Below are 22588 nucleotides of genomic sequence, written 5' to 3'. Positions count from 1 at the left end.
TCCCAGTGGCCACACATTTTAATTCCACGTCCCATTCCCATTCTGATATGTCTATCCACGGCCTCCTCTACTGTAAAGATGAAGCCACACTCAGGTTGGAGGAACAACACCTTATATTCCGTCTGGGTAGCCTCCAACCTGATGGCATGAACATTGACTTCTCTAACTTCCACTAATGCCCCACCTCCCCCTCGTACCCCGTCCGTTATATACACACATTCTTTTTCTCTCTCTCCTTTTTCTCCCTCTATCCCCCTCACTATACCCCTTGCCCATCCTCTGGGTCCCCCCCCCGCCGCCGCTTTTCTTCCTCCCTAGGCCTCCTGTCCCATGATCCTCTCGTATCCCTTTTGCCAATCACCTGTCCAGCTCTTGGCTCCATCCCTCCCCCTCCTGTCTTCTCCCATCATTTCAGATCTCCCCCTCCCCCTCCCACTTTCAAATCTCTTACTAGTTACTAGCTCTTCTTTCAGTTAGTCCTGACAAAGGATCTTGGCCCGAAACGTCGACTGTACCTCTTCCTAGAGATGCTGCCTGGCCTGCTGTGTTCACCAGCAACTTTTATGTGTGTTGCTTGAAATTCCAGCATCTGCTGATTTCCTCGTCTCTACACCACTTGTTGCATCAGTAAAGCAGCCAGCATAATTGAAGGCCCAGCTCACCCTAGACGTTCTTTTTTCTCCCCACTCCCCTCGGGTAGAAGGTACAAAAGCGCGTACCACCAGGCCCAAGGACAACTTCAGTCCTTATTCTAAATTTTGTGGAAAACTGCTGCTGGAAGAGAAGCAACTCAGTGAAAGATGCTCTTTGGTCTGCACAAAAGCTGCTGACTCCGAGCACAGTGAGATGCCCGTAAGGGAACGCTGCCGGCTGCCCCAATCCAGGCTGCAGGAGGACGTGCTGAGAGAAGCACAAAATTCAAATGCAGCCAACGTAAAGGCTCTGTTCTGGAGGACCACAGTCGAGGCACCTTCCGCTACCAAAGTGAAGAGGCTGAGTTGCGTAGGGAAGCCGCTCAAACATTGAAATGTTGCATCACCCATAGGGCAACCTGAGTGGCAATGGTGCAATGAAACCATAGAAACCATAGAAACTACAGCACAGAGACAGGCCTTCTGGCCCTTCTTGGCTGTGCCGAACCATTTTCTGCCTAGTCCCACTGACCTGCACACGGACCATATCCTTCCATACACCTCCCATCCATGTATCTGTCCAATTTATTCTTAAATGTTAAAAAAGAACCCGCATTTACCACCTCGTCTGGCAGCTCATTCCACACTCCCACCACTCTCTGTGTGAAGAAGCCCTCTCTAATGTTCCCTTTAAACCTTTCCCCCCTCACCCTTAACCCATGTCCTCTGGTTTTTTTCTCCCCTTGCCTCAGTGGAAAAAGCCTGCTTGCATTCACTCTATCTATACTCATCATAATTTTATATACCTCTATCAAATCTTCCCTCATTCTTCTATGCTCCAGGGAATAAAGTCCTAACCTATTCAACCTTTCTCTGTAACTGAGTTTCTCAAGTCCCGGCAACAACCTTGTAAACCTTCTCTGCACTCTTTCAACCTTATTTAAATCCTTCCTGTAATTTGGTGGCCAAAACTGAACACAATACTCCAGATTCGGCCTCATCATAACATTCCAGCTCTTATACTCAATACTTTGATTAATAAAGGCCAATGTACCAAAAGCTCTCTTTACGACCCTATCTACCTGTGACGCCACTTTTAGGGAATTTTGCATCTGTATTCCCAGATCCCTCTGTTCCACTGTACTCTTCAGTGCCTTACCATTTACCCTGTATGTTCTACCTTGGTTTGTCCTTCCAAAATGCAATATCTCACACTGGTCTGTATTAAACTTCATCTGCCATTTTTCAGCCCATTTTTCCAGCTGGTCCAAATCCCTCTGCAAGCTTTGAAAACCTTCCTCACTGTCCACTACACCTCCAATCTTTGTATCATCAGCAAATTTGCTGATCCAATTTCCCACATTATCATCCAGATCATTGATATAGATGACAAATAACAATGGACCCAGCACTGATCCCTGTGGCACACCACTAGTCACAGGCCTCCACTCTGAGAAGCAATCCTCTACTACCACTCTTTGGCTTCTTCCATTGAGCCAATGTCTAATCCAATTTACAACCTCTCCATGTATACCTAGCGACTGAGCAGTGTTTAATTTAAACTGAATGGTTTAAATAGTGTTGAAATACTGAACCCATCAACCATATGGCATTCAGAATATAATTAGTTTTTTGTTGCTATTTTTATCATGAATAAAATTTACTTTTGAAATACAAAAAGCATCTCAGATACAGGCCCTTCGTTCACCGAGTCTCATCCACTTACACCAATCCTAGACCGCAGGTCCCACATTGGCCTCATCAGTCACCTCAGTTCTGGAGCGGGTCATCCTCAACTCCAGGAGACTGCTGGAGGAGGTGCATTTCCCTGTGTAGGGAAAGAGTAAATTGTGATCCTCCTTGGTACATGCTAAAATAAAACGGAAGTTCAAAGACAGAATAGTGACAGGTTGGAATTTGGTAATGACCTGTTTTCCTTCTTATTCACCAATGTCTTGTCTCTATTTTGAATGCATATTATTAAGATAAGAATCTGGTAACAGCTCCTGTTGCCTTTTTTCCCCCTAAATTGTGTGTCTGGGCTGAAGGTTGCAAGAGATAAGAGAGTGCAGCTGGTTCCACCAAGGTATGGAAAAATACTGACGTGATACACTTTGATGGAATCTTAAGGGGTGTTTCCTGTCTGCAGTATGAGAGTTTTGTGTGAGGCTCTGTCACAGCCTGTGTTAGAGCTAGAGATGGGGGTGGGGTGGGCGAGAGGGGGCTGGGAGAGGGGGGAGAAGAAGGGAGTGTAGGGGGAGTGGATAGGGAGAGCCGTGCATTAAAGATTCTTAAATCTGATACTCCTGTCTGTTATGAAATGTAGCGTTTTAGAAACGAACCAGCAGCAATAGATTTTACACATGAAGTCTAGTTTTGATTTTAGAACCACTATCTTTAATAGTATCTATTTATAATACAATAATTTAACCAAGATAAACAAAAGTTAACAGTGTTATGTGTATATATGTGTGTAAATATAACACCCAAACTATTGAGCTTGGGGGAATAAGGCTTAGAGTCTTGAGATGGTAAAGTAGAAAGTTCAGTAATCCACGAAATAAATGATGGGAGAAAGGTATTTGTAATCCAGGGTGAAACGCAGAGAAGAGGTAAGTACAAAATATTCCACAGGTTCCACGCTGGTAAAACGAGATAACAGTCACCGTAGGTCTTGTTCAACGTGTCGTTCCAAATCCACAAATGAATTATCATCGAAAATGACCTGTCACAGGAATATTGTCTTCCACTGGTTATCACACAACATACCCAGGCAAGGGCTACAAAAGTGCTCCCACAAGATACCCCAAAATCCACTCCTGCAGATTGTATGAAGTGACAGTCACACACTCGTTGTGCACCGTGTGCTGATTTTTAACCCACCCTTGTGGGCATAAGAGGGTTCCAAGCCCCAGCTGCGACAAGCTGAAGCTACCGGCTTCCCCAGTCTCTCTCTCTCTCTTTCGCTCGACGGTCGCCCTCTCTGTATATGAGTTGAAGTTCGCAGCAGCCTGTGACTGACGTCATGGTCCCGCCTCACTCAGGCACTTAAAGCAACAGTCCACAGTAAACGAAACCGTGGGTTTGTAACATATCTAACATTGCAGAGGTCAGCTTAGTGAATAATAAGTACTATTTTGATTCCATACTGCTACTACTGCAGACTTTTGATTTTCTTCCTGTATGTGCTGGTTCTGATAAAATCTTTTCTCATGGTTTTGAACACATGTGCAGTACAGTATCTCCATTGTTTGTGAAAACATATACGAATATCCTGATCTGAGTCAGAAAAGAACACAGAACAAATCTTAAAATGACTCTGGTTAGAACCTGTGCGGCCAGCAGGAGGGAGAACCACTCCAGTTATTCACACTCATGCTCTGCTTTCACCCAGTCAGGAAAGAGTGCCAACAGATGCCAAGTGCACACTCGCTGCTCCCCACTTCAGAGAGTAGTTATAAGGTGAGAGGAGAAGGGTGGTGGTGGAAGCAGATACAACAACAACATTTCAGTGGCATTTTGACAGACACATGAACAGACAGGGAATAGAGGGTTGTGGACCATTTCAGGCGGATGGGATGAGATTGAATTGGGGACATGGGCAAAGGAATGGCAGAAGGAATTCAAATCAAATAAGTGTGAAGAGTCATATTTCGAGAAATTCAAACCAATGCAGAATATACACAGTGAATGTCAGGGCCCTGGGGAGCATTGTAGAATAGAAATACCCAGGGGAACGAGTACAAAGTTCTTGAGAGTAGAGACACAGGCAGACAGTACAGTGAAGAAGCTGTACGGTACGCTGGCCTTCATCGATCGGGGCATTAAGTACATGAGATGGTTTGTCACGTTACAGTTGTACAAGACATTGGTGAGACCACACTCAGAGTATTGGTCGCAGTTCTGGTCATCGAGCTGTAGAAAGGATGACATTCAGCTGGAATGTGTGCAGACAAGATTCACAGGAATGTTACCGGGGCTCATGGGCATCAGGAGAATCTGGATCAATCTAGACTCTTTTCCCTGAAGAAAAGGAGGACGAGGTTTCACATTTTTGTGGTTTATGAAGTCCTGCAGAGTAGTGATAAAGTTGATAGACACAGTCTTTTCCCCAGGGTAGGGGAGTCTAAAACTAGGGTTAAAGTGAGAGGGTAAAGACTAACAGGGGACCTGAGCAAGTGTTCCATACAGACGGTGGTTGGCAAATGGGAGGAGCTGCCAGAAGAAATGGTAGAGGCAGACAGAATTGAAACATTTTCAAGACATTTGGATAGGTCCGTGACAGAAAATGCTTAGAGGGATGTGGACCAATGCAGTCAAATGGAATTGCCAAGGAAGCCACCTTGGTTGACAGGGATGTTTTAGGCTGTGCTGACTATTTCCATTAGTCTTTTTAGAAAGAGTGGTACCCCACAGAGTACCCAAATAGGTACCTGATAGGCCTCTGAAAACCTGCGCCAACCAATTGGTGGGTGTGTTCAGACATTTTCAATCTCCCATTTCTACAGTTGGAAGCTCCCACCTGCTTCAAAGGCTCAATGATGATACCTGTACCGAAGAAGCCCAGGGTGAGCTGACTTAATGACTATCACCCAGTGGCACTTACATCTATTGTAATGAAGTGCTTTAAGAGGTTTGTCATGGCTAGAATCAACTCCTGCCTAAGCAAGGACCTGGACCCACTGCAATTTGCCTAGCGCCACAATAGGTCGAGAGCGGATGCGATCTCACTGACTCTCCATCGGCGTTGGATTTTAGATTATGAGGACACGCAGTCCTCTTTTATTCTCGTTTAGTAATGCATGCATTAAGAACTGATACAATAAGGGAGCTAGGGCTTTACTCTTTGGAGAGAAGGAGGATGAGAGGAGTCATGATAGAGGTGTACAAGATAATAAGAGGAATAGATAGAGTGGATAGCCAGCACCTCTTCCCCAGGGCACCACTGCTGAATACAAGAGGACATGGCTTTAAGGTAAGGTGTGGGAAGTTCAAGGGGGATATTAGAGGAAGGTTTTTTACTCAGAGAGTGGTTGGTGTGTGGAATGCACTGCCTGAGTCAGTGGTGGAGGCAGATACACTAGTGAAGTTTAAGAGACTACTAGACAGGTATATGGAGGAATCTAAGTTGGTGGGTTATATGGGAGCCAGGGTTTGAGGGTCGGCACAACATTGTGGGCCGAAGGGCCTGTACTGTGCTGTATTATTCTATGTTCTATTCTATGTTCTATTTCCTCCGGTGTGATATCACAAAACACAGGACAGACCTAGCCTGAAAAAACTAACAAAACCACATAATTATAACATATAGTTACAACAGTGCAACAATACCATAACTTGATGAAGAAGTCCATGAGTGCAGTAAAAAGTTCAAAGTCTTTCAAATGTCCCACATCTCACACAGGCAGGAGAAGGAAGAAAAACTCTCCCTGCCATTCCCGACCACAGTCAGTCTGAGTCATCCGAAAACTTCGAGCCTCCGATCAGCCCTCTGACACCGAATACTGAGCACCATCTCTGTCCGAACGATTCAGCCTCAATCTCAGTCGCTGACAGCAGACAAAGCTGGGGATTTTGAGGCCTTCCCTCCGGAAGATTCCCGACTGCGCAGTAACAACAGCAGCCAACTGGTGTTTCAGAAATTTCTCCAGATGTTCCTCTGTGCTTTCACGTCTGTCTCCATCAAATCAGAATTGTCCACGGCCCCTATTTAAAGGATACAATAACATTTTTCGCTGGAGGGCTGTGCACGCGCGGTGCGCTGCTCTCTCTCCTCCCGCCTGGATTACATAGAAACATAGAAACATAGAAAATAGGTGCAGGAGTAGGCCATTCGGCCCTTCAAGCCTGCACCACCATTCAGTATGATCATGGCTGATCATCCAACTCAGAACCCTGTACCTGCCTTCTCTCCATACCCCCTGATCCCTTTAGCCACAAGGGCCATATCTAACTCCCTCTTAAATATAGCCAATGAACTGGCCTCAACTGTTTCCTGTGGCAGAGAATTCCACAGATTCACCACTCTCTGTGTGAAGAAGTTTTTCCTAATCTCGGTCCTAAAAGGCTTCCCCTCTATCCTCAAACTGTGACCCCTCGTTCTGGACTTCCCCAACATCGGGAACAATCTTCCTGCATCTAGCCTGTCCAATCCCTTTAAGATCTTATACGTTTCAATCAGATCCCCCCTCAATCTTCTAAATTCCAACGAGTACAAGCCCAGTTCATCCAGTCTTTCATCATATGAAAGTCCTGCCATCCCAGGAATCAACCTGGTGAACCTTCTTTGTACTCCCTCTATGGCAAGAATGTCTTTCCTCAGATTAGGGGACCAAAACTGCACACAATACTCCAGGTGTGGTCTCACCAAGGCCTTGTACAACTGCAGTAGTACCTCCCTGCTCCTGTACTCGAATCCTCTCACTATAAATGCCAGCATACCATTCGCCTTTTTCACTGCCTGCTGTACCTGCATGCCCACTTTCAATGACTGGTGTATAATGACACCCAGGTCTCGTTGCACCTTCCCCTTTTCCTAATCAGCCACCATTCAGATAATAATCTGTTTTCCTGTTTTTGCCACCAAAGTGGATAACCTCACATTTATCCACATTAAATTGCATCTGCCATGAATTTGCCCACTCACCTAACCTATCCAAGTCACCCTGCATCCTCTTAGCATCCTCCTCACAGCTAACACTGCGCCCAGCTTCGTGTCATCCGCAAACTTGGAGATGCTGCATTTAATTCCCTTGTCTAAGTCATTTATATATATTGTAAACAACTGGGGTCCCAGCACTGAGCCTTGCGGTACCCCACTAGTCACTGCCTGCCATTCTGAAAATGTCCCGTTTATTCCCACTCATTGCTTCCTGTCTGCCAACCAATTCTCTATCCACATCAATACCTTACCCCCAATACTGTGTGCTTTAAGTTTGCACACTAATCTCCTGTGTGGGACCTTGTCAAAAGCCTTTTGAAAATCCAAATATACCACATCCACTGGTTCTCCCCTATCCACTCTATTAGTTACATCCTCAAAAAATTCTATGAGATTCGTCAGACGTGATTTTCCTTTCACAATAGGGCATGAAGGGATATGGGGAGAAGGCAGGAGATTGGGGCTGAGAGGAATAATGGATCAGTCATGATGAAATGGCCATGCAGACTCGATGGGCCAAATGACCTAATTCTGCCCCTACATCTTATGGTCTTATCTAGATATCATCCTGGTAAATCTCCTCTGCACCATCTCTAATGCTTCCAGATCCTTCCTATAATGAGGTGGCCAGGATTGAATACAATATTCCAAGGGTGATCTAGCCAGGGTTTTATAGATCTGTAATATTACTTCATGGCTCTTGAACTCAATCCCCCAACTATTGATGGCCAACACGCTACCACAACTTCTCTCTTAACTTTGGCATGTTTTAGCATTTCAGAAACACAGGAGATTCTGCAGATGCTGGAAATCCAGAGTTACGCTTACAAGATGTCTTATGGGTGATTTTTATGGTGATTGTTGCAAACTATAGTGAGGATGTCGAAGGTAAGTTTCTTTTACACAGAGTGGTAGTAACGTGGAACGCTTCTCGGGGTAATGGTAGAGGCAGGTGCATTATGAACATTTAAGAGTCTCTTTGATAAGCACGTGGATTTTAAGAAGGAGGTCTATGTGGGAAAGAATGGTCAGATTATTTTAAGTTATAGTCATAGTCATACTTTATTGATCCCGGGGAAAATTGGTTTTCGCTACAGTTGCACCATAAATAATAAATAGCAATAGAACCATAAATAGTTAAATAGTAATATGTAATTATGCCAGTAAATTATGAAATAAGTCCAGGACCAGCCTATTGGCTCAGGATGTCTGACCCTCCAAGGGAGGAGTTGTAAAGTTTGATGGCCACAGGCAGGAATGACTTCCTATGACGCTCTGTGCTGCATCTCGGTGGAATGAGTCTCTGGCTGAATGCACTCCTGTGCCCACCCAGTACATTATGTAGTGGATGGGAGACATTGACCAAGATGGCATGCAACTTAGACAGCATCCTCTTTTCAGACACCACCGTCAGAGAGTCCAGTTTCATCCCCACAACATCACTGGCCTCACGAATGAGTTTGTTGATTCTGTTGGTGTCTGCTACCCTCAGCCTGCTGCCCCAGCACACAACAGCAAACATGATAGCACTGGCCACCACACACTTGCAGAACATCCTCAGCATTGTCTGGCAGATGTTAAAGGACCTCAGTCTCCTCAGGAAATAGAGACGGCTCTGATCCTTCTTGTAGACAGCCTCAGTATTCTTCAACCAGTCCAGTTTATTGTCAATTCATATCCCCAGGTATTTGTAATCCTCCACCATGTCCACACTGACCCCCTGGATGGAAACAGGGGTCACCGGTGCCTTAGCTCTCCTCAGGTCTACCACCAGCTCCTTAGTCTTTTTCACATTAAGCTGCAGATAATTCTGCTCACACCATGTGACAAAGTTTCCTACTGTAGCCCTGTACTCAGCTTCATCTCCCTTGCTGATGCATCCAACTATGGCAGAGTCATCAGAAAACTTCTGAAGATGACAAGACTCTGTGCAGTAGTTGAAGTCCGAGGTGTAAATGGTGAAGAGAAAGGGAGACAAGACAGTCCCCTGTGGAGCCCCAGTGCTGCTGATCACACTGTCGGACACACAGTGTTGCAAACACACGTACTGTGGTGTCTGCAAGTCAGGTAATCAAGAATCCATGATACCAGGGAAGCAGCCACCTGCTTCACTGTCAGCTTCTCCCCCAGCAGAGCAGGACGGATGGTGTTGAACACACTGGAGAAGTCAAAAAACATGACCCTCACAGTGCTTGCTGGCTTGTCCAGGTGGGCGTAGACATGGTTCAGCAGGTAGACGATGGCATCCTCAACTCCTGGTCGGGGCTGGTAGGCGAACTGGAGGGGATTTAAGTGTGGCCTGGCCATAGGCCGGAGCAGCTCCAGAACAAGTCCCTCCAGGGTCTTCATGATGTGGGAGGTCAGTGCCACTGGTCTGTAGTCATTGAGGCCGCTGGGGCACAGCGTCTTTGGCACAGGGACGAAGCAGGATGTCTTCCACAGTACAGGAACCCTCCGGAGCCTCAGGCTCAGGTTGAATACATGGTGAAGTACTCCACATAGCTGAGGGGCACAGGCTTTGAGCACCCCGGTACTGACACCATCTGGTCCTGCAGCCTTGCTTGGGTTGAGACGTTTCAGCTGACTTCTCACCTGTTCAGCTGTGAAGCCCACCGTGGTGGTTTCGTGTGGGGGAGGTGTATAGTCATGAGAGCAGGGTGGGAGACTGTGAGGAGGGGTAGGAGGGGAGAGTGGAATATGTGTTGATTGGGGGCCGACAAGAGATGGCTCATGTGGGGGATGGGCAGGGCCCACAATGTCAAATCTGAATGTCAAATTAGAAGATCAGCACAACATTCTTGGGCCGAAAGGCCGGTATTATGCTGTACCGCTCTATGTTCTATTTTCTACCTTTCAGTCATTTTGCCACTAGATCTGTCAACTTGTAATACAATTTCACTTTTTTATAATTCTTTTCAACGGATACTCTGAATTTGTATTTATCCACTGTTTAGCGCCCCATTTGGCGTGTTCCTTCCCGCCCTGAACAAACTGTGACAAGCCCTTCTCTCTGGTTATTGATTTTCAGCCTTATTTGTGTCTTCCCGATCCCTCCGTCACGTAAGATTAACTGGAAGAGACCAGGACATTTTGAACAGCAGCAGAATGTTCATTCTCTGTGGTTGTAGCGCTTGTGGTGGACAATCGTGGTACTGCAGGGATTCAACAGTAAAAGCATTTTGAACCAGGAAGTACCAGGTCCGGAGCTAACATGGCTTCGAAAGGGCGGGACGAGAGTTTAACTGAGGAGGTAATTTGTCCCAGCTGCCAGGATTTCTTCACCAATCCGGTCACTCTCGAATGTGGACACAACTTCTGCCGCTCCTGTATCACACGGTGTTGGGAAAGGGAGGAGAGAAACTCCTGTCCGGAATGTCGAGCGCGGTTTGCCGACCGGACCCTCAGGCCAAGTCGACTCTTAGCAAGACTGGCTGAAAAAGCTCGAAAACTGCACCTGAAGCCGAGAGAGAATGAAAGTAAACTTCACTGCGAGGAACATGAGGAAGAAATGAAGCTGTTTTGTGAAACGGACAAGAAACTGATCTGCGTGATTTGTAAATGTGCCCAGGAGCACAGAGAGCACCGCTTCCTGTCGATTAGAGAAGCTGTTGAAATCTACAAGGTAAATATCAACCGAATTCGATAACCTCTCTACCTTTTTGCGTCTGTTTTTTCCTCATTCACTTACTCTCTGATTCTCAGGACCAGGTTAAATCTTCTATAGAAACCCTCACAAAAAAGAAATCAGACTTTCTGGAAACGGAGCAGCAACAGATACAGAAGATTTCCGGAGTTCGGGTGAGGCCTGCCTGTGCGCAATTTCTGATCTTGTTGTTTAGTTTTCGTTTCCTCTGTGGATGGCAGCACCGTATCGCAGCAGGTAGTGCTACTTTTTCATAGATTCAGTGACCTGGGTTCGACCCCGATCTCTGGTGCTGTCTGCGTGGAGTTTGCAGGTTCTCCCTATGATCTAGACCGGTTTTACGCCAATCGCAAAGGCATGCCGGTTGAATGGCTAATTGACTGCCATGACGTGGGTGGTGTGGGAATCGACTTTGGCTTTAATGGGTATAGATGGAGAAGAGGTTTCTTAGACTGAAGGAATGGGATGGGTGGGATTGCTCTGAAAATTAGCACAAATTTTAAGGATGAAATGATTACTTTCAGTGTCGCGGTGCAATCACATAATAGGTTAACCTTTATGGTCATTTGACAGGAACAATCTCACCACGTTCAGTCCCACATCACAGCCCATTTTGCTGAACTGCACCAGATTCTTGCTGAGAAAGAGCAGCACTTACTCAGAGATCTCAAGGAAGAAGAGGAGAGGATTCTAAATCCAATGAAGAAAAATCTTCGTGAGATTCAACAGAGTTTAAATTCTATTCAGGAAGAAATTTCAAAGTTACGAGCACGGATGTATCTAACAGACAGTGTGAGGTTCCTCAAGGTGAGAGACAATATTACATGCACAAGAGATTCTGCAGATGCTGGTGTTGGAGAAACACAAACAATGCTGGAGGAACTCAGCTGATCAAGCAGCATCTGTGTGGTCGACTTTCCAACAGGGAATCTTCATCAGGACTGAACAGGAAAGAGGCAGAGGCCAGAATAAGAAGGTGGGGGAGGGAGAGAAGTACAAGCTGGCAGGTGATAGGTGAAACCAGGTGAGGAAGGAGGTGTGTGGCTGGGGGGATAAATTAAGAAGCCAGAGACGATAGGTGGAAAGAGTATCTAATAGGAGGATGAAGAAAGGGAAGGATGAGGGGCACTAGAGGGAGGGGATGGGTAGGTGAGGAAATAAGAAGGGGTGAGAGGGGAAACAGAATGGGGAATGGAATAAAGAGAAGGGGGAGGGAGTGAAATTGCCGGAGGTTAGAGAAATTGATGCTGCCTGGCCTACTGGGTTCCTCCAGCATTTTGTGTATGTTTGCTTTGCATTTCCAGCATCTGCGGTATTTCTTGTGTAGCAAAGTCGATGTTCATGTCATAATGCTGGAGGCTGCCCGGAAGGAATATGAGGTGTTGCTCCTCCACCCTGAGTGTGGTGTCATCGTAGCAGATGAGGAGGCCATTGACCAACATGCCAAAGTCAAATTGAAATGGGTGGCCACCGGGAAATTTCACTTTTTGCAGTGGACAGAACAAAATGCTCCCTGTTTACGTCGGATCTCACTGATGTAGGTGAGGCCGCACTGGGAGCATCGGATAGAGTAGATGACCTTGATAGATTTGCAGGGAGAACGATGTGCTGGACACAGAGGCTTGTGAGGTGGTAGGCAAAGACAAGGGGAACACTATCCCACTCATAGCAGCAGGAGGACGGGGTGAGAGCAGCTGTGTGGGAAGTGGAGGAGAAGCGGGTGAGATCACCATCAATGGTAGTGGGCGGTGATCTCCCATTCTTTGAAGAAGGAGGACATCTCTACAGTCCTGGAAGAGAAAGTCTTGTCCTGAGAAGACAGATGTGGAGACTGAGGAACTGGGAAAAGTGAATAGCATTTTCGCAAGTTACAGTGAGAGGAGGTACAATATAGTCAAGGTAACTCTGAGAGTCAGTAGATTTGTATAAGATATCAGTATCCACCTCTGGAGACAGAGATTGAAAAAGGGGAGAGGGGTGTCAGAGATGTCAAAAGGGAGAGAGGTATCAGGCCAGGGTGGAAGGTCGAGGCAAAGTTGATCAAAGTGATGAGCTCAGCATAGGTGCATGAAGCGGTACCAGTGCAGTTGTCAATGTGGCAAAGAAGCAATACCAAGGAAGGCTTGGAACATGGACTGTTCATTGTCATAGTCATAGTCATACTTTATTGATCCCGGGGGAAATTGGTTAAATTGGTTCCACGAAATCGACAAGAAGGCAGGCATAGCTGAGGACATGCTGGTGTCAATGGCTACGCCTTGGGTTTGGAGAGAGTTGAAGGAGCCGAAAGGGAAGTTGTTGAGTGTGAGGATCAGTTCCATCAGGTGGTGGCAGAGGTGGAATGTGGTTCAGTGAATGTGAACGTTAACAAAATGGGAAGTGGTAGTTTTGAAGCAGGTGTGATGTTTACCACCAACTCAGAACTTACTGAAACTGTTCCAGCCTATTTTTGTCTCTAAACTGACTTCTGACAATATTTGCACCTCACAGGGCAATGTGCAGACTTCCCAGGAATGAGCTATTGTAAGCCACAGAGCTGGTGATTGTTTCTGTGAATCTCACGTCTAAAATCCATTGAAACTATCATTATCATTCAGTGACACTCACATGCGTCTGGTGAGTGTGTCTGGTGCAGTGGGTGTGAGCGTCTTTTTGCCGATGTGTGGACACTATGTTTGAATTGTGGAATGTGATACAACATCTGGCTTTCGCCAGTAGAAACTAATTTTATCAGGGAAATTTGTACAGTTTCCTTTCTCAGATAAGTTCCACATGATATTCCACTATTTTCTACATCAAGGACAACCGCTCAGCCGTCTCTGCCATCAGTTCTTAGACCCGTACAAGCCTCTTCCACCGACTGACCAGCCCCATCAACAGTGAACAGTGAGCCATGGTCTTTCACATGTTTCTCCAGCTTCCCCATTGCATTCCATCTCTCCTGCCTAGGTCACCGGTACGGATGCCAGCGAGATCCGCGTTCTCTTTACTGAATTTATTGCGGGATCTATTGAAGACCACTTTACATTTTATGTTTGGCTAAAGGCATCCACACACATTTTTTATCTTCTCCCGCCCTTTGTAATCTATAAATAACGTTAAATATCTGTCTGATCACCCTAGTATCTAACTCGGATGAGAGTGCACGACCTGTCCCATCTTTCCTGAAAGTCTTCTCCCTCTGTCATAAATTTCCCAAACTTTCCTTTTACTTTCTCCCATGGTCCTATGTCAGTTCTGCGGTGAACTTTTTTTTAAAAGTTATGTGTCAGCGGGAGTGAAAGTTCAGAAAAGGGAGTATTCAGCACTGAGAATATTCCTGCTGTAGGAATCCAGTCTCAGTTATTTCAAAACTGTGTTTATTTTATTTTAGGAAGAAGTTCATCAGAAGAACAGGTAGGACATGCTCTCGGCACAATTCCTTCTTAAAATAATTCAAGATTGTCTGATGCTTTGTTTATAACCAGCTGTTTAACATTTGCAGCATTAGCGATGAAACCCCAATGTTGTCAGTGACAGACGGTGCCCTGACGTTGGAGAAATTCAATAACCTCTTTTCGCTAGAAACATTGTTGAAAGAAACTTATGTTGCCATTAAGCAAGGTAAAACTTCCACAGTTTTCTTCGTCTTTGCACCATTAAATAATAATTACAAGCAAAAATTGACTGCAATAAAGTTTGTCGGGGAATTGACCTTGGGGCACACCCTAACCAATCAGGCAAAGATTCTGGCACCAACCTCACCGCATCCTGCACCTATCCACACTGCATAAGTACAATACATGGGTATGAAATTCACCATAGTACTTGGAAAATTAAAATTCCTCTAATTAAACCAGAGGGAATAAAAACTAAAATTGTCATGGAAACAGACCTGTACCCAGCAAGGCAGGAAATCTGTGCCACTCACCCCATCTGACCTGTCCATGACTGCAGACGCTGCTTGACTCAGGTCTGCCCCCTGCTGGACTTGTGAGTCACGCCGTTGTTATCAATTCACCACATAGAAGCACTTTAGTCTGAGACCAGAAGGAAGACCAGCAATAACCTTGTCCCAAGATTGGGTTTTGAGGGAAGCGCGCACAGACTAATTGATATGGTAAAGATCTCCTCACATCAGAATGATTGGCAGATTAGGGCCAGAACCATCACAATGTTCATTGTTTATTCTCTGAATAACATGGAATCCATTGCTAGAGACCCAGTGAATTCATTGATTTGAGAAATCCTAAGACATGCCACACATATTCTCTTCAACAGACAACATAAATGTAGGGACCCCCAATAACATATACATACTTCAATGTGCACACTCTCCTTCCCAGGGTACACAAATCCACTGATATTTACTCCAGTCAACACACACACACACACACACACACCAACCTTACAATCCCCAAGTCTGCACCTATTCTATCTCACACCCGCTCATTCAAACCCACATTCCTGCCATGGCAATTGGCAATGCAACACTCCCCATATCTCACAAATCATTCCAGAAAATAAAACACGGCCAGGCATAGGTCATCTGGCCCCTCACGCCTGTCCATTTTCAATATGGTCACGGCTTCTCCACCCCAGGATTCATCTCTTCTTCTGTGCCAGACAGATTGCTCTGAATTCTCTAATAATACAGATAATTATCTCCCTCGTTCCAACATCTCCAGTAACCAATCACATCAGTCCCCTCCATCATCCATTTGCCTCCCATTCCATGACTCTGCAATAAAAGTCCCAAACATTGTGCCCTTCCCGTTATATTCACCCGCAGGTTTCAAATTTCCCCTCATTGTTTCTGTCTGCATGCCTCTGCACTTTCCCGGCAATCCCAGGAAACTCTCGCTCCATCCAACCCAGTGAAAATGTTCACAAGAAGTTTGTTTTCCATACAGTGGCATGCAAAAGTTTGGGCACCCCGGTCAAAACTTCTGTTACTGTGAATAGCTAAGTGAGTAAAAGATGACCTGATTTCCAAAAGGCATAAAGTTAAAGAAGATACATTTCTTTAATATTTTAAGCAAGATTACTTTTTTATTTCCATCTTTTACAGTTTCAAAATAACTAAAAAGGAAAAGGGCCCGAAGCAAAAGTTTGGGCACCCTGCATGGTCAGTACTTAGTAACACCCCCTTTAGCAAGTATCACAGCTTGTAAATGCTTTTTGTAGCCAGCTAAGAGTCTTTCATTTTTTGTTTGGGGGATTTTTGCCCATTCTTCCTTGCAAAAGGCTTCTAGTTCTGTGAGATTCTTGGGCCGTCTTGCATGCACTGCTCTTTTGAGGTCTATCCACAGATTTTCAATGATGTTTAGGTCGGGGGACTGTGAGGGCCATGGCAAAACCTACAGCTTGTGCCTCTTGATGTAGTCCATTGAGGATTTTGAGGTGTGTTTAGGATCATTATCCTGTTGTAGAATCCATCCTCTTTTCATCTTCAGCTTTTTTACAAATGATGTGATGTTTGCTTCCATAATTTGCTGGTATTTAATTGAATTCATTCTTCCCTCTACCAGTGAAATGTTCTCCGTGCCACTGGCTACAACACAAGCCCAAAGCATGATCGATCCACCTCCCGTGCTTAACAGTTGGAGAGGTGCTCTTTTCATGAAATTCTGCACCCTTTTTTCTCCAAATGTACCTTTCCTCATTACGGCCAAAAAGTTCTATTTTAACTTCATCAGTCCATAGGACTTGTTTCCAAAATGCATCAGGCTTGTTTAGATGTTCCTTTGCAAACTTCTGATGCTGAATTTTGTGGTGAGGACACAGGAAAGGTTTTCTTCTGATGACTGTTCCATGAAGGTCATATTTGTGCAGGTGTTGCTGCACAGTAGAACAGTGCACCACCACTCCAGAGTCTGCTAAATCTTCCTGAAGGTCTTTTGCAGTCAAACGGGGGTTTTGATTTGCTTTTCTAGAAATCCTACGAGCAGTTCTCTCAGAAAGTTTTCTTGGTCTTCCAGACCTCAACTTGACCTCCACCATTCCTGTTAACTGCCATTTCTTATTTACATTACAAACTGAGGAAACGGCTACCTGAAAACGCTTTGCTATCTTCTTATAGCCTTCTCCTGCTTTGTGGGCATCAATTATTTTAATTTTCAGAGTGCTGGGCAGCTGCTTAGAGGAGCCCATGGTTGCTGATGTTGGGACAAGGTTTGAGGAGTCAAGGTATTTATAAAGCTTTGAAATTTGAATCAACTGGCCTTTCCTAACAATGATTGTGAACAAGCCATAACCCTAACAATTAAGGTCTGAGACCTTGGTAAAAGTTATCTGAGAGCTCAAATCTCTTGGGGTGCCCAAACTTTTGCATGGTACTCCTTTCTTTTTTTTCACTCTAAAATTGTACAAAACAAAAATAATACATTAGACTTGCTTAAAATGTTGAAAAGAATGTTTCATCTTTAACTTTATGACTTTTGGAGATCAGTTCATCTTCTACGCGCTTAACTATTCACAGTAACAGAAATTTTGACCGGAGGTGCCCAAACATTTGCATGCCACTGTATATCTCTAGAATGGTGACTGTTGCCGTTCAACTGGTCCTGGGGCTGATCAGTTTGGCCTCCGGTCCCGAGGCCGCACTGCCCAGTCCCCGAGTACACTCTAACTCTCTGCTTCCCTCCTCTCCACCCAACTCTACAGTCTCGGCGACCCTGGATGTGGAAACCGCAGGTCCGGGGCTCGTGGTGTCGGAAGACCTGAAGAAAGTGAAATGGACCAGGTCCACGCCAGATCTCCCTGACACCGGGAAGAGGTTTACAAATGGGGATTATGTGCTGGGATCAGAGGGATTCACATCGGGAAGACATTATTGGGAGGTGGATGTGGCGGGGAATCGGTGGTGGAGGCTGGGAGTCGCCTCAGAGACCGTGGAGAGGAAGAAAGGGATCAAACTGACAACAGACAATGGATTCTGGATCATCTGGCATCAGAATGATGAGATTAATGTGAACACCTCCCCTCCATCCCGTCTCACTGCCAGTTCCATCCCTGGGAGGGTGGGTGTTTATCTCAGTTATGAGTCTGGGACAATTTCATTTTACAACGCGGAGAATAGATCCCATCTCCACACCTTCACCGCAAATAAATTCATGGGAAAACTTTATCCTTTCTTTGGAACTGTGGATGAAAACGAGTGGGTCAGAATCTGCTCTGTGCCACTACAGATCTGTACACGGGTCGGGTCTGGGCATCGGCGTCAGATGCCGGGCTCAGGTTCTGTGAAAAACCTCGCTGTCACCAGATTGGTGCTGAAGGGGTCCCTTTTAGTTCCCAAGTTCAGCACTGTGGTGATCCAATGAGCCCGGAAATGGAATGCCTGTAGATATAAATGTTGACTTTTGTATTTTGGTTGATTGTCCATTCTTATTGATTGTGGTCTTACATTGAATGTGTTATGTTCCTTGGATTTACTGACCATGACTCAGGGTTGCATATGGTGACATATTTATTTTGATCTTGAATCTGAATTTACAAGACATGTCATCCGGGGACTTGGGTTTTATATATGTATTAAAAATGGGACTGCATGTTTACTGTCATCCTAAATGTGCCTTGTGCTGTGTATGACTGTTGGGACTGTGTCTTGCCCTGCAGGAAAACTCTTTCGCCTGGCTGTAATCATGGGTATTCATGTAAGGTTGATAAATAAACATGAACTTGAACTTTCAGTCCTGATGAAGGTCTCAGCTCGAACCGTTGACTGTTTATTTTCCTCCATTGATGCTGACTGACATGTGGAGTCCTACCAGCATCTGCTGTTCGTGGGTTTTTTTTTGCTCAAGGGCTAAAGGGGGACAGACAAGTGAGTAAAACTGTGGTGAAATATAATTTTTTGGCAAATATTCATTTAGCTAATGCCTTGAAACTGGGGGTGTGGAGACAATATTGTGTTGCGAAGAGCCAGATGCCATGGAGTGTGGACATCCATCTCAAAGTCATCGTGGTTCATTGAAGCATATGGAAAAATGGGACGTACCCCCATTGTGTGGGTCCTCCATTGGCCTGCTCCACCTGTACTGCACAGCCTGATGGTGATAAAGGTGGGTGATCGGTCCTGACTGATTTCCACCACACATGCAGGACCACAAGGATATTGAGGCTGGTCTTAACGGGAAGATGGAGGATATCTAATGTCAGTTTTCAACCTTACTGTCTGCCCCCATACTCCTCACTGCCAATATCCTCAAGCTTCCATCCAATTACCTGTCCAGCATCTCCCCCAGTCACCTGGTCTCTGGTTAGAAACAGTTAGTTAATCTATCAGTCTCACCTGTTAGCTACCTGGCATCCCTCATAACCCACAAACCATCCCTTTCCCTGATCACCTGACCCTCCCCAAAAACAATCACTGAATTCCCCTTCCCCCGTTTGCTCCAACACCATCTCACCTTCACAGTCGCACCCTCATTATCCCTCGGACAACTTCCCAAGGACCTGACTGATCCAACCTCTTCCGATCATGTGCACGGACCCCTCCCAATGCCCTGATTATCTCAAACAAGAGTACAGATGCTGGAAATCCAAGAAACACACACAAAATGCTGGAGAAACTCAGCAGGCCAGGCAGCATCAATGAAGAAAAGTAGATGTTTCAGGCCAAGACCCTTCAGCAGGATTGGAGAAAAAAGATGAGGAGTCAGTGTTTGAAGGTTGGGGTGAGGGGAGGGAGAAACACAAGTTGATAGGTGAAGGCCAGGAGTGGGGAGGGGTGAGGTAAAGAGCTGGGAAGTTGATTGATGGAAGAGATACAGGACTGGAGAAGAACAGGAGTGGACAGACGGCCATAGAAGAAAGGAAAAGGTGAGGAGCACCAGAGAAAGGTGATGCGCAGGCAAGGAGATAAGTGAGAGAGGGAAGAGGGGATGGGGATTGCTGAAGAGAAATGTGGCCTTTACTGGAAGTGTGAGAAATCAATGTTCATGCCATCAGGTTGGAGGATACCCAGTAGGAATACAAGGTGTTGCTCCTCCAACCTGAGTGGCCTCATTGCGACAGTAGAGAAGGCTATGGTCTGACAAGTTGGAATGGGAAAGGGAAGTGGAATTAAAATGAGCCGCCACTTGGTGATCCCTCTTTTTCTGACAGACAGAGCATAGGGGCTCAGCAAAGCAGCCTCCCAATCTATGTTGGTATTCTCTGTTATAGAGGAGGTCACACCAGGAGCACCGGATACAGTAGATGACTCCAACAGACTCACATGTGAAGTGCCGCCTCACCTGGTGGGACTGTTTCGGGCCCCGAATGGTAGTGAGGAAGGTGGTGTAGGAGTGCCAGAGGGAAATCAGTGGGGAGGGATGAATGGACAAGGGAGTCACGTAGGGAGCGATCCCTGTGCAAAGCAGATGGTGGGGTGGGGTGGGGGAGATATACTTGGTGGTGGGATCCCGTTTAGATAGCAGAAATTATGGAGAATTATGTGTTGGACGCGAGGCTGGTGGGGTGGGTGGTGAGGACAAGAGGACCCCTATCCCTGGTGGGGTGGCAGGAGGATGGGGTGAGGGCAGACGTGCACAAAATGGAAGAGATGCATTGATGGTGGAGAAAGGTAAGTCCTTTTCTTTGCAGAAGGAGAACATCTTCATTCTGGAATAAAAAGCCTCATCCTGAGAGCAGATGCAGCAGAGATGGAGGAATTGAGAGAAGAGGGTGGCATTTTTACAAGTAACAGGGTGGGAAGAGGTATAGTTGAGGTAGCTGTGAGATTCAGTGGGTTTATAACTTTTCTGCCTCTATCTTATCTATCTCTCCCATAATTTTACATTTATATAGTCAACAACAACAGCAGACACAGGCATGATAGACAGCCAGAGTCTCTTTATCCTCAGTGTGGGAATGTCAAATACTACAAGGGGTAAATATAAAATGAGAGGAGAAGGTTTAAAGCAGATTGATGAGGCAAGTTTTTTTTTTAACACAGAGAGTGGTCGGTGCCTGGAACGTGCTGTCAGGGAGGTGGTGGAAACAGATACAACAACAACATTTCAGTGGCATTTAGAAAGACACATGACAGACAGGGAATGGAGGGTTGTGGACCATGTACAGGCAGATGGGATGAGACTGAATTGGCACAATGGTCGGTACAGATTTGTGGGCCAAATGTACTCTTATCTCCCTTCTAGTCCTCAAGGGATTCACTTTATCCCAGCTGATTTCACCTGACACATGACTCCATTTTTTTGGCCAGAGCCTCCATAACCCTCATCAGCCAGTGTTCCCTCATACCTCCAGCCTTATCCTTCACTCTAACAGGGATGTACGGTCCTGAACCTTTTCTGTTTTATTATTAAAGCCTCCCACTTACCAGATGTGTGCGTAACTGTGAACAGCTTCCAGAAATTCACCTATAAAAGTTCTGTCAAAAATCAACCTTCCAATGTAGGTCTCCACCTTTTGACTTTTTCCCTAATTAAAACCTAATACAGTAGAATTATATTCAAAGGTTTCAAAACTACATTTAATGTTAGAGAAATATATACAACATACCTGAAATGCTTTTCTTCGCAGCCATTCACAAAAACAAAGGAGTGCCCCCAAAGAATGAATGACAGTTAAATGTTAGAACCCCAAAGCTCCTGCCTCCCATGCATAAGTGGCAGCAAGCGATGATCCTCCTCCCCCTACCAGCAAAAAAAGCATTGGCACCCACTACCGAGCACTCAGCAAGGCACAGACTACTCGTTTACCCGGTACTCAACATACCACAGGCTCTCTCTCTCTCTCTCTCTCTCTCCTCTCTCTCTCTCTCTCTCTCTCTCTCTCTCTCTCTCTCTCTCTCTCTCTCTCTCTCTCTCTCTCTCTCTCTCTCCCTAATAAGGGAGAAAGATGCTTCTCCATTTCACAGGAAGAGGGGAGACATAACAAACAACTCGCTGGTTTATGATGTTAAAAGTCTGTTGCTTCGATTTTTCCGAGCTCTGTGCCCAAAGTTCTCAGGTCTAGCAACACAGCAATAAACCTGACTCCCATGACACCGAAATCTGCCTGGATTCTGAACTTCGATCTGCTTGTTTCACACATAGAGTGGTGGGTACATGGAATGCACTGCGCATGACGGTGGTGGAACCGGATGCAATAGGGTCTTTTATGAGCCTCTTAGATAGGTACAAAGAGCTTAGAAAAATAGAGGGTTATGTGCTAGGGAAATTTTAGGCAATACCTAGAGTAGGTTACATGGTTGGTACAACATTGTGGACCAAACGGCCTGTAATGTACTGTAGATTTCTATGTTCTATGTTCTATGAGACATTAGAGTTAAAAAAAAAAGAGGTGCAGCACGCGGTTATTTGGGAAGGGATAGAAATGGTCAAGTTTGTTTAAAAAGGCAGAAAATGGACAAATTCTTGAATCATAAACAGTGAGTAATAATCATAAATTTAAAAAGCAGAAATGGCAGGCGACATTCAAACGATAGACACATTCAATTACACAAGATATAAATGGATATTGTATACTAAGAAAATTGAGCAGTATTGTAAAGCAAATGAAATAATTAATGAAAAGTGAGAGCCAGTTTTGCTGATTGCATTAGGTGGGAAAGCATATAGTTTGCTTGGAGGTTAGACTGCTCCAACAAAACCAGCCAAAATGAACTTTGCTGATATCGGGAAAGTAATATAGGAACATGTAGAAACAAAAGCATTGTTAATT

At 45.3% G+C, this 22588-nt stretch overlaps 1 protein-coding gene across 1 annotated transcript; it reads left to right on the top strand.

Annotated features, from left to right (window-relative positions):
- The first annotated feature begins 10486 nt into the window (after positions 1–10486).
- Positions 10487–18609, top strand: LOC140198243 (zinc-binding protein A33-like). The gene is made up of 6 exons (XM_072259293.1): positions 10487–10915; positions 10996–11091; positions 11510–11743; positions 14310–14332; positions 14421–14539; positions 17582–18609. Exons 1-6 carry the CDS (start codon positions 10505–10507, stop codon positions 18238–18240), a joined length of 1542 nt encoding a protein of 513 aa, XP_072115394.1. The 5' UTR covers positions 10487–10504; the 3' UTR covers positions 18241–18609.
- The last annotated feature ends 3979 nt before the right edge of the window (positions 18610–22588 follow it).

Source organism: Mobula birostris, chromosome 5, assembly GCF_030028105.1.
Source record: "Mobula birostris isolate sMobBir1 chromosome 5, sMobBir1.hap1, whole genome shotgun sequence".
In the NCBI taxonomy this organism is placed as follows: Eukaryota; Metazoa; Chordata; class Chondrichthyes; order Myliobatiformes; family Myliobatidae; genus Mobula; species Mobula birostris.
Note: the sequence above shows the minus strand (reverse complement) of the source record. Positions and strands in the feature narration are given on the sequence as shown.

What these genes read in the sequence shown, in the direction of transcription:
- LOC140198243 (XM_072259293.1), top strand. Translation starts at nt 10,505, where the DNA reads ATGGCTTCGAAAGGGCGGGACGAGAGTTTAACTGAGGAGGTAATTTGT. An exon ending in AGAAGATTTCCGGAGTTCGG is followed by an intron (nt 11,092 to 11,509) that starts GTGAGGCCTGCC and finishes GTCATTTGACAG; the next exon opens with GAACAATCTCACCACGTTCA. An exon ending in GAAGTTCATCAGAAGAACAG is followed by an intron (nt 14,333 to 14,420) that starts GTAGGACATGCT and finishes TAACATTTGCAG; the next exon opens with CATTAGCGATGAAACCCCAA.